The 14,570-nt window shown below is 32.3% G+C and overlaps 1 protein-coding gene across 1 annotated transcript in view; it reads right to left on the minus strand.

Annotated features, from left to right (window-relative positions):
• LOC111705369 (MAM and LDL-receptor class A domain-containing protein 1) overlaps positions 1 to 14,282 on the minus strand; it is a 17,653-nt gene extending 3,371 nt beyond the window's left edge. The window contains exons 1-28 of the mRNA XM_023477923.1: positions 14,175 to 14,282; positions 13,575 to 13,659; positions 12,854 to 12,924; positions 12,232 to 12,368; positions 11,795 to 11,887; positions 11,694 to 11,741; positions 11,375 to 11,581; positions 9,782 to 9,875; positions 9,607 to 9,728; positions 9,389 to 9,541; positions 9,121 to 9,262; positions 8,684 to 8,756; positions 6,323 to 6,518; positions 5,795 to 6,080; positions 5,559 to 5,717; positions 5,385 to 5,494; positions 4,712 to 4,997; positions 4,385 to 4,543; positions 3,870 to 3,979; positions 3,519 to 3,810; positions 2,451 to 2,609; positions 2,270 to 2,385; positions 1,974 to 2,114; positions 1,540 to 1,760; positions 1,384 to 1,485; positions 1,200 to 1,269; positions 1,000 to 1,140; positions 751 to 944 (exon numbers count right to left, since the gene is read on the minus strand). Of these exons, the coding sequence (XP_023333691.1) occupies positions 751 to 944; positions 1,000 to 1,140; positions 1,200 to 1,269; positions 1,384 to 1,485; positions 1,540 to 1,760; positions 1,974 to 2,114; positions 2,270 to 2,385; positions 2,451 to 2,609; positions 3,519 to 3,810; positions 3,870 to 3,979; positions 4,385 to 4,543; positions 4,712 to 4,997; positions 5,385 to 5,494; positions 5,559 to 5,717; positions 5,795 to 6,080; positions 6,323 to 6,518; positions 8,684 to 8,756; positions 9,121 to 9,262; positions 9,389 to 9,541; positions 9,607 to 9,728; positions 9,782 to 9,875; positions 11,375 to 11,581; positions 11,694 to 11,741; positions 11,795 to 11,887; positions 12,232 to 12,368; positions 12,854 to 12,924; positions 13,575 to 13,659; positions 14,175 to 14,223 (4,016 nt within the window). The 5' untranslated portion in view covers positions 14,224 to 14,282. The remainder of the gene's footprint in view (positions 1 to 750; positions 945 to 999; positions 1,141 to 1,199; positions 1,270 to 1,383; positions 1,486 to 1,539; positions 1,761 to 1,973; positions 2,115 to 2,269; positions 2,386 to 2,450; positions 2,610 to 3,518; positions 3,811 to 3,869; positions 3,980 to 4,384; positions 4,544 to 4,711; positions 4,998 to 5,384; positions 5,495 to 5,558; positions 5,718 to 5,794; positions 6,081 to 6,322; positions 6,519 to 8,683; positions 8,757 to 9,120; positions 9,263 to 9,388; positions 9,542 to 9,606; positions 9,729 to 9,781; positions 9,876 to 11,374; positions 11,582 to 11,693; positions 11,742 to 11,794; positions 11,888 to 12,231; positions 12,369 to 12,853; positions 12,925 to 13,574; positions 13,660 to 14,174) is intronic.
• Positions 14,283 to 14,570: the final 288 nt, after the last annotated feature.

A 14,570-nucleotide genomic window follows, 5' to 3' on the forward strand; every position in this document is an offset into this window, starting at 1 on the left:
GGACACCCAAAGAGAATAGAATAGATATTAGAGGGGAATTTAGAGAATCTCTCGGTATGAATTTTTTCAGTCGCTTCCAGCCTAAAAGGGAGTTCAAAGTGTACAAATCATGTAAATGCTCACAAATTATATGCAGTAGAGTACAATAATACAGTATGTTCCCTAGACTATCCATTTCAATTTCGAATTTTTTAAAACTTTTAAATAAACTTTATAATGAATTAGGTGAATAAAAAGCATCATTTGATTTATAGTTATAACGGAAAATCATCGTTTCTAAAGTAACAGGCACAGAGTCTATGTAAAATGATCATTGGTCAATTATGAAACAAGCCTATTTCATAATTTGGTTTTCTTTTAATATTAATTTTAGATTTTCTATAAAATGCTATTCCAGGGCCCAAAAGGTTATATAGCATAAATATGTGAAGTACACCTGCAGTATGGAAACAGTACAACAAAATGGCCGTTTTACACTTTTTTCTAGTAAATTCCCCTCTAATATATATTCAATTCTCTTTGGGGACACCTAACATGACCCCAGGGAAGGTTTATGGAACATCAAAATTGGAGAAAAAAATTCCTTGAAAAAAGCTAGCCTTTTTTTGAAAATGCGCCTATTCGAAAGAAAAAATCATTGAAAATGATTTTAAATGTCCGACTTTCAGAGCGACAATTACAAGCAAAAATTATTTACAGGAAATGGGGGCGCAAAACGAATTAAAGCCTGATATTGTAGAAATGTGTTACCTCTCCCACTTCCAAAGTGATTCTTCAATTTTCCAATTACATAAGCCTGCTTCAAAATTGCAATCAGGAAATTTTGGAACCGATGGTTCAGCATTGTTAGGAATTGTCTCGCAGTTCTCCAAATTTTCAAATGTGATTTCATCAACAGCAACATATCCATTACGTTTGCTACCACCTTCTATTTCAAAAATAACCTGGAATTTGCAAAAATTATGTAAGGATCAAAAACTTCTATTTATATTCTTATACCTCTTTGCCTGAAACTGCAACTTGACCTTCAACAAAAAATTCATTAGTATCTTGAGTGTATCCAATGAGAGCCCAGATAGTTTGAAATTCAAAATCTTCTCCAAGGGTGAATATTCGCAAAGCAGAAATACCTTGTTCATGCTAAGATTTAGATATTGTTATTATTACAATAAAAAACTATCTTTTAATAATAAACTTACGTAAATGCTATATTTGAACTTCATACATGAAGCAAGTCTTGAATTAGCAGATGGAGATCGGAAAAGTGTCCTAAGTCCAGATTTAATAAATAGCAAGACAATCATGATACAGCTTACGTAAGAGAAGTGGTTCAACTTTCTCTACTTAGTTTAACTATGTCTTGCTATTCATTAAATCTGATCCCTGGATGACTGCTCACCATCTTGCCCACTTGCATACAAAAAATATCCATCAGCGTTTTTCGGACGCTCTTTTCCTTCTTCGGCCAGTTCTGCAAGGCTTACTCTAAACAGAAAGTAAAAGTAACAAAAACTATTTGGAAACCAAAAACTCTTGTACCTTTTCCACTTCCATTCTGTATCTTCTAAGATCCAGTCACAGAGCCCATTATCAAAATTACAGTTGGGTTGCTCTACATTGGGAATTGTTGTTTCTGATCCCGGAGTAGTTGGAGAAGCATCAGTTGGTTTAATTTGACAATCTTCAGACTTAGTCACAACAATATCATCAATAGCTATGTATCCCTCTGTCAAGTTTCCTTTTACTGCTTCAAATACAACCTGTAATTCAAAGTTGAAGTAGTTGAACCATATGTCTTAGTTAAACCACTTTTCTTGTGCGTCGGTTAAAGTTGGGGAGAAGTGGTTCAACTTCGTCTAATGGGTTCAACTATTTTCTGCTTTTTATTAAACCTCAGATATAAGGATTAGAAAACTAGAGTTTGAGGCGAGAAATCAGTTGTTTTATAATATCTTTTGCATGCCTTTTTTTACCTGGTAGTTTTCATGGTTAGTTACTAAAACACGCCCTTCCTCCCAAAAGTCCAATTTTGTACTAAAACTCCAAAGGAGATTTTTGTTTCCTCCAGATGGAGAGATTGTAAAAATCTCTAAAGACTGAATTCCTTCATCATGCTATAAAGTGTAAATTTAAAAATTCCATAAATATAGGATAATGATTGTATTTTTATTTTAAAATAATATACTTAAATTAAAAACTTTTCGTGTGTTTTCATTTTAAATTATATTCTTTTAATTCCATTTTCTTATTTAATTAAATTCCTACTTACCGGAATGTCGAACCAAAAAGTTACGCAAAATTTGGAGTTTGCGAGGAGTTCGGTACTTATGATTCCTGTAACAGTTCCAGGCAGTCCAAGACGAGAACTTGCCCAAAGGAAATATGCTGAAAAAATCAATAAAAGACCTAATGTTTAAGTCATAATTAACTAAATTACAAAGTTGATGCACCTTCTTTGTTCGCTAAATGATCAGTTGTTGGACCCTGATTATCTTGAAAGTCTATTCCTCTAGCTCTCACAAACATAAATGTTTCTGTGTTGTTCAGCTGATAGTCTACGGTCCAACCACATTCATCTTTTTCAAAGTCACATCCACTTAGTTCTGGTTCTAAAGTGTGTATATATTATTTCAATGTATGAAAAGTTTTTTGTAATTATTTCTTTATGATTGTCCTATTAATAAATATTTTTTTTTTTTAAAAGCAAAACATTGCTAAATGTGTTATTTCTAAAATTACAATTAGTCGTTAATTAGAAATAAATTCCTTTAAAACATAATATCGTGTTTTGAAGGGAGTGTTCGCGAAAAATGAAAGGGGGTATAGGCTTCATGCGATAAAAAAGCGCTTTTGATTGCTACTAATCTTACTTCTATCTGTTGCGTCTATAAGGAGAAAATTGTTAAAGACGTCTCATACCGAATAACTTAGCGGCCATACAAATTCAGGAAGATGAAACATACGACTTAGACCGTAAAAAAATCTATTTAATTTCAAACAAATCATTCAGATATTACAACCTATAGTCATCGATTATCTTTCGCCACATTTGTGTATAGTTTATATTTTATAATATTTTTTGATTAATTTGTTTTGAATTTGTTTATTTCTCTTGTCGCTTGCGCAACTATCTAAGAATGCCGCGCACCACTCACAATTTTTGAAATCCGTTAAAAACGTTTTCTAAAAAATAAAATATTATAAAATATAAACTATATACAAATGTGGCGAAAGATAATCGATGACTATTGGTTGTAATATTGAAATGATTCGTTTGAAACTAAATTGATTTTTTACGGTCTAAGTCGTATGTTGCAATTTTCTGAATTTGTATGGCCGGTTTGTCACGTCTTTAACAATTTTCTCCTTATAGACGCAACAGATAGAAGTAAGATTAGTAGCGATCAAAAGCGCTTTTTTATCGCATTAATCCTATACCCCCTTTCATTTTTCGCGAACACTCCCTTTAAGTTTAAAAAGGTAAAAACCAACCTTCTATTCCTGATAGGTATAAGTACCTTGTATAGGAGTAGTTGTATCAGGAGGTATAGTAGAAACAGCAGCTTCTGCTGGCACAGTAGTGCAAAGTGGTATGTCTACATCTAAAATTTCATCAACAGCAGCCCAACCTTTTCCAATAGTATCAATAACCTCAACTATAAACGAAACTTCCCTGGAGTAAACCTCCACCTGTCCATAAATCCAGGTATCATCAGCAAATGCAGAAGTATCACGTAAATTATAAACAAGTATATTCTCTCCATGAGGATCTATTGTAGAGATTCGCATTGCAACAAAGTCGCCATTTCTCTGGATATTTTAAAAATCATTTATTAAAAATGCTATAGATGGTAAATATGAATACTTACAAACAAATTAAACCAAAAACTTAAACAAGTTTTAGCATCAGTTTCTAAGTATGGGGATGATAGAACAGCTTCTCCAACCTTGCTTTTATCAACAGCAATCATGTAAAATCCTACGATGAAATAGTGTAAGCCTTGTTTACAAATACGCTTGATAAGAATATTAATAATAATTAATCTAGAATGCAGTTTGTACGCTGTACAGATTGTTTGAAATGACTAATTTTTGTCAAATCCCCAATCTTTGACCGATGTAACATATCTGGGCCATTTTTGAAATTCACTGAACATTTCTGTTAGGATAAAGTATCATATTCTTATCAGATTCTATTTAACTTAAAGATTTGAAAACAATCTAATGCATCATCTTTACGTTAAAATTAGTTTACTACTAAATTATTTTAAAACTAAATTTTTAAAAGATTAAAAAGGGTTGAATTTGTGAAAATTAATTTCATAAAATCTAGATTCTCTGATCTCTGCATTCGAAAAAGAATAAAGTTTTTAAAAATTCTCACCATCCTCATGACCCTCGAAGTCAGATTCAGGACCAACCGTATTCTCCCCAACATTTAAAATATGCGATGTATTCCTTTGCCACCACTCTTCTCCTGCTTCGTTCTTGTTACTTGTCCACTCACAGGTTCCAGATTCGAAGGAACAGCGAGGAAATTTGTCTAAATAAAAAGTCGTCTCTGAAGCCCCATCCTTTTTGGGTAACCCTGTACTCCAAGTTTAATTAATTTTTCAGACATTAACAGTTTATTTACTCTTAGATTCTAGGGGGAGTGTGCTTACCCCCAATACATGCCACTGCCAAAATGAGAGGGAACACATATGTATACCTGGGGTCTTTGTTGTTTCATGAGAACTTGTAGGGGTTGCTGCGTTTTCAGGAATAGTAGAACACACATCATTATTTTCCATGGTTATATCATCCAAGGCAGCCCAGCCATTAGTGCCATCACCTTTAGTAGCAATAATCTGGACTTGACGAGTGTTCACTTTAGTTTGTCCATATATCCAAAGTCCGTCCGCCAATAATGTTTTATCTGAGAGGTCCCAAACAACTGCCATGGTTTCACTATCCACTGCCGTCAATACTGATAATTGTGTCCATTCCCCCATGGCCTGAAATCAGAGGCACATATGAGCTGTATAAAAATTCAACAAAGGAATTGAGTCTTTGCCACAAACTCGGGTTTTAAAATTCCTATATCTTTGGAACCCAATATCGTAAATCTTTGATATTATAAACTTATATTATTTGATCTAGGAGAATTCATAGTTAGAAATATCTAAGGTCTACGACATTGGAATCCAAAGATATAGGATTTAGAAAAGCAGAGTTTGTGGCAAAGACTCAATTCCTTTAAGCATGTTTTGTCAATTGAAATATTTGACAGCTTTGTTATATCATAATGTCGTGAAGAAATTGATATTTTAAAAATTTATTGAGTAGTTAAACTGAGTAACTTGAATACTTTCTTATTCAAAATACTTTAGAGGAAAAGTTACCGTTAAACTGAAGTAAAATCCCATGCAAGCCGTGGTCTCTGTGTCTACACGCTGGGAAGTAAGAATAGCATAATCTCCTTGTCTCTTAGGTTCAGCCAATACATAGTACTCTATAAAAGGCCCAGTTTTGATATTTGTAACGTTCAAAATTTTATCATTTGAAAAATAGCTAACCTGATTTTTCGTCATGTCGCCCTGCAGTCGGAGAAGAGATGTCATTAGATTCAAACTCTTCAGAGTTACCTTTCACCCAGAAAACGCTTTCGCTTTCATCAAAATTGGAGGTCCAGAAACAAAGACTTGAAGAAAAATCACATGCTAAATCAGAACCTGCTGAAAAAAGGAATTTCAGTCAAAAGTTTTTATTGGAAATACATTTTAACTAAAAATTTTTTTTTCATTGGTCTGACCTTGTTGGGTTGTAGATTGGGAGGGAATAGTAGAGACCTCAGCTTCATGTGGAAGTATTATACAACTACGCTCATTAACGTTTATAATATTGTCGATGGCTACCCAACCACCCACAGCATCTGTTTTGAAAGCTTCAAATTGTATCTGTTTACTATATACCTCAACCTGTCCAACAAGCCATTCTGAGTCAGCAAAAAGCGACATATCGGACAATTCCCAAACAGTAATCCATGCTCCACTAGGATCTAGAGTTTTAACCAACAAATGGTTGAAGCTTCCTTCATGCTAAAAATGTATTATTTCTAATCTTAGTTCATGAGTATAAATCCAGAAAGCAGAACAGTCAAAAGTAAATTTAAATCAGAAATTAACAGTTTGAGGTCAGAAAAAAATGCTCACTGTGCAAAAAATATATCACTGCATGCAGAACAACTTAAAAGCTGTCAAAAAAGAAAGCTTTCTCTAATGTTTTAGTTTCTTAAAATGGCCAAAAATCTTTTTCGACCATTTTTGGCTTAAAAACTTACCGGTATGTTGAACTGAAACATCATGCAAAATTTAGCATCTGTATTTACAAGTTGAGATGAAAGTATTGCAGGATTCCCTTTCAAAGCATGATTTGCAAGAACATATTTCCCCGTCGATGAACCAGAAAAATCCCCATCGGGACATTGGACTTTAGATTCATTGAATGACCCTGTGCTGCCAATAGACCACCAAACTCTAAATATTTAAAAAATAATTGTTATGCACATTTACAGAAGAAAAAAAATTGATTATAAACAAATCAAATGCGATGAGCCCCAGGTGAAAGCTGGGTATATGTTGGACTTAAAACAACCTTTTTTAAAATCTGGTCTATACTTCTTCTAGGCATATATAAACCATTTAAACCATGCGATATATTTTGTTAGCCCACATACGACATTTTAAATTATAGTGAACTTTTTAAAGAATTTTGAAGAAAATAAAACGTATTGACCCTTACTTGCTCTGTTATAACGGAACAGATAAAAACTTGTTTTTACTCTTAAAGTAATAATTACTTTAATTGAACATGCTTTAAAATATTTTGCTAGCTCTTTGCTACAAACTGAAATTTTCTAATCCATAAATTTGTTCAACCTGATGCTGAAAACCTTCGCTATTTTAAACTTAGATTATTTGAACAGAATTGATAGTTTAAAATATCTAAGTTCTACAACATTGGGTTGCAAAGATATAGGGATTAGAAAATCCGAGTTTGTGGCAAAGATTCAATTTATTTTCATGAAAAACTCCAATGTCTAGCCTTTTAGGTTTAGACGATAAACTCCATGGTTTATATGATGAACTCAAAATTTCAGGAAATATATTTCAGGGTTTAGATGATAAACTTCTAGGTTTAGATACTAAACTTCTGGCTTATTGTTATGTATAAACCTCTTTATATCATTGCAAATTCCAGACATAAATCCTAGGGATATCAAGGTCAACTATTTGCCCCTCCTCTATCAAGGGTCTTCGCAAAGGCTTCATTTTCGATCCCATTACCAGTTTCATAAACTACCTAACTCTGTTTCTTCATACAGTTTAATGTCTATCTCTCAGAGTTCAAATGAATGGAATTAATCAGTTTATATTTTATTGGTATAAATACATCTGTTGAAGTTTATTTCTGTCTTATTCAATCCTATGACCCCCCAAAACATGCTGAAAATATTTATGGCCATCAAATATAGTTTTTTGTAATCAAAAGAGTTATATCTATCTATCTATTCCGTAATCTGAATTTTTATTTTAGGAAAACGTGAATTGGCGGAAAATAGATAGTTTGAAAGCCAAAATATTAAAGTAATAACCAAAGGAATTGAGTCTTTGTATCAAACTCTAATTTTCTAATACCTATATTTTTCCACCTGATGGTGTAAACCTTTGATATTTCAAACTTAGATTTTTTCATTTAACAGAATTCATAGTTTGAAATATCTAAGGTCTACGGCATTGGATTACAAAGATATACTGATTAGAAAATCATAGTTTGTGACAAAGACTCAATTCCTTTAACAAAATGTAAAGGAGGACAATTTTATCTCTTTATAATGTTTCTTACATGTTCTCTCTCTTAATTCTCTTAATCTATATTATCATATTTTTTTATTTATTATTTATTCTTTTGCATCTACTTCTTATTTTTGTTTCTTCATTTTATTTGGTTTTTTTATAACTCTTTTTCCTTTCACTATTTCATTCTAATATTTTCCTTTTCACTGTGGATATCTTTTGCTTGTCTATTTTCATCCTTTTATCCTCATTTTCCTATCTTTGATACATTTATTTCATACGTTTTTGCAGTTGTGTGTTCTAATACAAATCTTTCCTCTATATAATTCTCTTTGATACTCTTTTAAAATTTGTATTTTCAATTTTTCTTTATTTGAAGTATTTTAATTCCCCAAATAATGTTTTTTTTTCTCAATTAATATTTAAACTATCTTATACATTAATAAAAATCGGCGATAACTTGAAATTCGTTAGACTTATTGTAAAATTTAATTTTGAAGTGCGTTCAGATTTTTGTGAAATCGGATTCTGACTCCCTAAACCATGGTAAAGAAAAATTTTAAGTTTCACAGTGACACAAGATCGAACTTTTGGGTCGATTTAGAGCACAGTGGTACATGTGACAGATGTTTTAATATTAACTTTTTCAAGGGTTTTTCAAAAATGTTAATTTAAGATCTGTAGCTTGAGTAAAAACAAAGGTATTAGCTATTTAACAAACATTTACACGGACTGTCCTGAACCCTACCATTATCCATTAAAAAATGTTTTAAAAAATCCTTTAAATAAATATCTTTTAAAAGTCAAGAAAGATTAAAAATGAGAGTGCTAGGGCTAGGGCTTACCTGTTTTCATCATCTTGGTTTGAAGTCCATCCGCAATTACTATTTTCAAAGTCACAGACTGGGAAGTCCTCTCCTTAACATGATTAGTTATGCATAGATCTAACATACAAGACCAGAATAATTGAAATTGAATAATTATAAAAAAATTGATAAACATTTTGCCTTTCTATATATCATTAATTATTAGCTGAAGTACCCGGCGTTGCCCATGGAATTTTTATAAAATTGAATTAGATTTTTGAAAAAAAATGTTCAGCCTATTTTACTCCTAGGGTTCCCTTAAATATTTTCAGCCCATTAGGCCCAAAGCTATGTCTATAGTTGACATTTAAATATATATACATACATACATACATACATACATACACCTATATGAGTTTTATTATATAGATATGCCTGCTAAAGAATATTAAATCAAATGTCTTGTTGCAGTTTACCAGGTGTTGTTCCTGAAGTTGTAACAGGAGCCTCTGTAGTTAATATTGCTTCTTTAGGTAAAACTTCACAATCATTTTCTACCAGTGTCCCCTGTATATTATCCAGAGCAATGTATCCTACAGGGTGTAGCTCATGAACAGCCTAGGGTTAACATATTTAAACATTAGTAACCTGTACAAGAGATTTCAAAGTTAAAATTTGTTTAGCTTTTCAATTTTACTTCTTTTGTTTAAAATGTTTACAATGTAGATGACGATGAAACTTTACCTCAAAAAGTATAAGTTTAGAGTTGACTTGAGCTTGTCCTACCATCCAACGATTATCGGCAAACATGGCATGATCTGTTAGCTCCCAAACCGTTTTTAACAACCCTTCGCTGGTGTTAGTTCTTATTCTAAAGCTTGTAAATCCGCCATCCTTCTTTATACATGAAAAAGACATTTCAGTACTGCCATAATATTGTAAAAAAATCACATTATACTTACAAATATATTAAAATCAAAACGCATGCAGAAGATTTCTGATATTTTTGATTCTGTTGAACTTAAAGTTGCGACAAGACTGGGGGGGCCTTCATCGGTTCCTTTGCTAAGGAGCATATAATACCCTGAAAAGATATTTTTAAGTTTATGAATAGATTTAATAAAAATGAAAACAAACCTTTTTTATCCTCAACAATATCTCCTATTGGACAATTTTCTCCTTTACTTTCAAACTCTTCAGAATTTCCTCTGCTCCAACGTAATCCGTTTCCCTTAACATGTATAAAATATTATAGGAAAAAATGTACACATGCTTCTGGAAATTTGAGCTATAGCCTTCTTTGGTCTTTAAAGTCTTGATGCCAGAAATCAAAATAAAGTAATTTTGCTTAAAAATTATTTGATGTAAATAGAAATAGTTCAAAGAAATTTGTAGATTCTTCACATAGATTTTTTTAGAAAATGTTGTGGCTAACCCTGTTCAGAAGATCAATGAGAAATTGAGAAAGCCATAACAGGAAATAGTATATGTGACCGGAAATGACTTGTGCAGTACACAATTTAAGCGTGCACAATTTGTACTTCCGTGTTATTACAATTTAGTTTTTGTTTTGCTTCCTTGGAACAAAGAAGCCAAAATACATTCGAACTTTTTGTTTTTATGTATACAAATTTACGATTTTGTTTCAGATTTGGCCGCCGTCCCACCGAATTTCCCGCTGTGTCACAGATTTGGCCGCAGTGCCACAGATTTGGCTGCCGTGTCACAGTTTTGGAGTCTATGCCATAGATTTGGCCACCTTACCACAGATTTGGCCACCATGCCACAGATTTGGCTGCCGTGCCACAGATTTGGTCTCCATGTCACAGATTTGGCAGCTGTGCTACAGATTTGGCTGCCGTGCCACAGATTTGGCCGCCATGTCACAGATTTAGCAGCTGTGCCACAGATTTGGCCGCCCCACCACAGATTGGGTCGCTGTGTCACAGATTTGACAGATGAGCAACAGATTTGGCCGCTGAGCCACAGATTTGACTGTTGTGCTACGGATTTTGCAGCCATGTCACAGATTTGGCCACCACGCCACAGATTTGGACATCATGCCACAGATATGGCCGCCTTGTCATAGATTTGGCAAAGATTTGAAGGCTATGCAAAGGATGTGGCTGGTGCCTCAGATTTGGCAGAGAGATGCAAAACGCTATGGAGATGAGCGGAAAATATTACTGCTTTGTTAACATTTGATTTCTGTGTTGCAAGTTATTAGAATGCTTCAGGAGCAAGAGCATTAATCATGCATCGGGGGTGTTTAGGGCAGGCATTTAGCAAAAAGCGGGTAAAAATGATATTCTGAAACTTGCAGATTTTGGTCTATGTGCCATTTAAAGCCTTGGAGTTAATCCTGGTTGAGATATTGCCTAAGGGGCCTTTAGAATCTGAGAAGTTAGTCCTGGTTGATCTTGGTAACGAGTATACCTGGATAGACACGTCTCGATTAAATTGTTATGGAGTAGGTATTTTCTACAGGCAGTCAAATTTTTTTCATAGCTCATAATTTTTCCAAATTCCAAACAATCAAAACGCTAAGGAGATATTAAGAAAATATGAGCTAGGCAGATAGTGTTCTAAAACATGGTCGAAGTAGAGAATCAAAATAATTTTGTCCACCCTTCAAAACTCAAAAAGGGAAAAATTATAGTTATACAAATCTTATTCTTGACTAAGTGTGTATACACAGTACATATATACAGTATATACACATATAGATACCTCATTAAACCATGAGCACATGTCATTTGTGAAGGTACAGTCTGGAAATGTATCATGACTGCTAGTTGTTGTTGTTGTAGACGGGTTGATAGCTGCACCAGGGGGTGATATCGGGCAATCCTCGTTTTCAAAATCTGTTCTCAGTGTGTAGTCATCAAAAGCAATAAAGCCGGGCCCAAAATTTTTCCTCAATGCAACAATCCGAATCTATATAAAAATAAGTTCGTTTAAAATGCAAATGGTAAGAGTTTACAATGTTGAATAAATATATACAGGCAAAAATTTTTTTTTGATGATGATTAAATTATAGCAGTATAACCTTAAATTTAACAGACATATCTAATTTAACTTGTCCTAGTTTCCATTCCTAGAAAAAAAGGTTGTTAAAATTTCTAAATTTTAATTAGAAATAATCTGTACTTGTTCGCTGGTCTCTTTATATCTCCAAATATCAGTTGGAATACCAAACTCATCCTCTACACTGATATATAAATCTTGTAGCATGTTCTCATCCTGGAAACAAACATCTGATATTTCAAAATTAAATGGAATTCATAGTTTGAAATGTTATAGGTCTACGACATTGGGTTACAAAATTATAGGGCAGGAAATTTGAATTTGTCGCAAAAACTCTTTCTTTTCATAAAAAAAACAATCTTGATGAAAAAAATCATCATAAATAAAATGGAATAGTGATTTTTTTATACATTGCAGAAAATCGTGAAATCTACTATAACGACGAAATCTTAAAACTAAAACACTCAGTTGTCCTTTTGATTACATCTGAAAGTTCCGCATATTATTTAGATTTTGTTTTAGCGTAACTTTTTAGTATCTTTATTGTTGGTGATATTTACCAAAATCATGAACCAGAATGAAAAACATCTACTGATATGATTGTCCTTGAAGTTTGGTTGGAGGAAGGAGGATATAAGATACGAATATGCACTTGTAATGTTTGTATCCTCTTCCATGTTCAACCAAAGAAATTTTCCTAAAACATTAGATCTAGTAATAAATTTATTCATGGGGTTAATAGACGTAGAATGACATACACCTCTTCTGTTACTTCTTGTACAATAACCCCTTAAAATTTGTCTTTTTAATGTTTCAAGCTTAATGATATCGTGTTGAGACATTTGAAAGATAACAAATTATACATGTCATTATAGATGTAAGGTACAACATCAATATATCGTTAATTTCCACGAAATAATGAAATGTCCTCTCTACTAAATTCTTCTATGGAGTGTCTACTGTCCATGTATGAAATGTCTTTTCTTTTAAATGTCTCAACACCCTTTAACAAATATATGTATATATATATCTTTATATATTTTGATTTTTCTCTCTGATGCCTATGAAATGTCTAAATATATAATCAATTTCTATGAACTATCCCAATACCCTATAATATATGTTTGATGTAGTGTGTAACCTAACATTGTTAATTACCATAAATAGCGGACCTTTTTTTACCTTTAGTGTTCTGGAGATGATCTGAAGGAGGTCCTAGACCTCCAGTAGTTGAAACTTCTTCTGAATTCATTCTATAACACAATTATAAAACTTAAAAAAACATTAAAACTTATCCCAACAAAAATATTCAGCCCTCTCGGCCTGCAGTCGTTTGGCCAGCTATGGCTATCATACATGTGACAGAAACAATCTCAAGGAATAATAATTGTCTTAAACATTTTTTTAAAAAGTGAATATTTGCAAATCATCTTTTTTCCATCTCATAATCTGAGTTCGTTTCCCTTATGTCCATATGACAGCCCATATTTTTATTTTGAATAATCTTTTTGTTTGTTTATTTTCTTGTGGTTTTTAACAATTTTTTAATTTTTTTTTTATCGATTTTAATGGTTATTTTATCATTAGAACTGACGAGGGTCAACCCAGACCGAAATATATTTTTAATAAATGTGGAACTAACATCTACTTTTTTTACTCTACAGAGGTTTGGTCCATCACCATCATCGAATTTTCAATAAATATATATATAAACGAACAGCTTCATTATATTGATAAACATATTTTTATTTTGTAGTTATTGCAATAATATTTCAGTAATCATATCTGCATCCTGAACAAAATCTGAAATCTCATTCATTGTAAATAATTTGTAATTGTGTAGAAAAATCCTTCTACAACTGTTACTACAAACGTTAGACTAAATCTTCATCTTTAAGGTTACCTCTGAAACATCCATTTTGTTTCGTTAAAAGTAAAAATACAGAAGTCGTTTTCAAATCCACAAGTTTCGTCCTCAGTATGAACTCCTGCAACAGTAAACAATAGATAATCTATTTTATTCATAAAATGTTGAAAATTTAGACAACTTTGGTCATGTAAAATGAATAGGTAGAAAATGCGTAGTATCTCAAAAGATTCCCAGGATGACGAAAAAAAAATTAAATTGTGTTAACAATCAAGGTTTAAAACTGCATTGTAAAAAGTTCTCAGGAAAATATTAGTTTACACCTTAAATCAAACCAAGAGATTTTACAGAAATTAATAACGAGGATTTCTTTAGCTAGGGGGGGGGGGGGCGAATGTGAAGTTCATGAACTTAATCAATAGTCTCGAGTTTAACCTGTAAATTTCCGTTTTAATTGTAAAAGCTATAAAGGGCTGCCGCTAAGTTATCAGACTAAACTTTTTTTTAAATGCACTTTTTTAATGTCATAAATATTCTTTTATAATTCAATTACAGAGTGCGGAAGAGAAATACTTTATATTTTCACAAAAAAAAATAATATTTTGGACTTAGTTCTTTAGTATTACAAGCTATTACCTAATAGGTTCGTGATTACTAACAAAAATATGATTTTATAGAATTCCATTTTCAGAAATCTTAATTTAAAACTGCAGTCACACAAGGAGGTTAGATAGACTGATTAAACTGGAATGTAAGAATGCAAAAGAGGGGAGTTCATTTCGATAGTCAATTGATAACATGAAACCACAAGCAACAAACATTTACATGAAATTGAAATCTCAAAACCACAAACTTCACAGTCAACATGACAAATATAAAGGTTGTTAACATTTGGGATTTAATTAACATGAAATTTCGATTATATAACGATATAAAAGAAGGGGAGATTTTCAAATATTTTTCTAATGCAATGTATTAATTGTATAGGTTGCAGCCTGCAGAAAGGTTGAAAACAAATGTTTCAATTGAGCT

This window comes from Eurytemora carolleeae, unplaced genomic scaffold, assembly GCF_000591075.1.
Source record: "Eurytemora carolleeae unplaced genomic scaffold, Eaff_2.0 scaffold63, whole genome shotgun sequence".
Lineage (NCBI taxonomy): Eukaryota > Metazoa > Arthropoda > Copepoda > Calanoida > Temoridae > Eurytemora > Eurytemora carolleeae.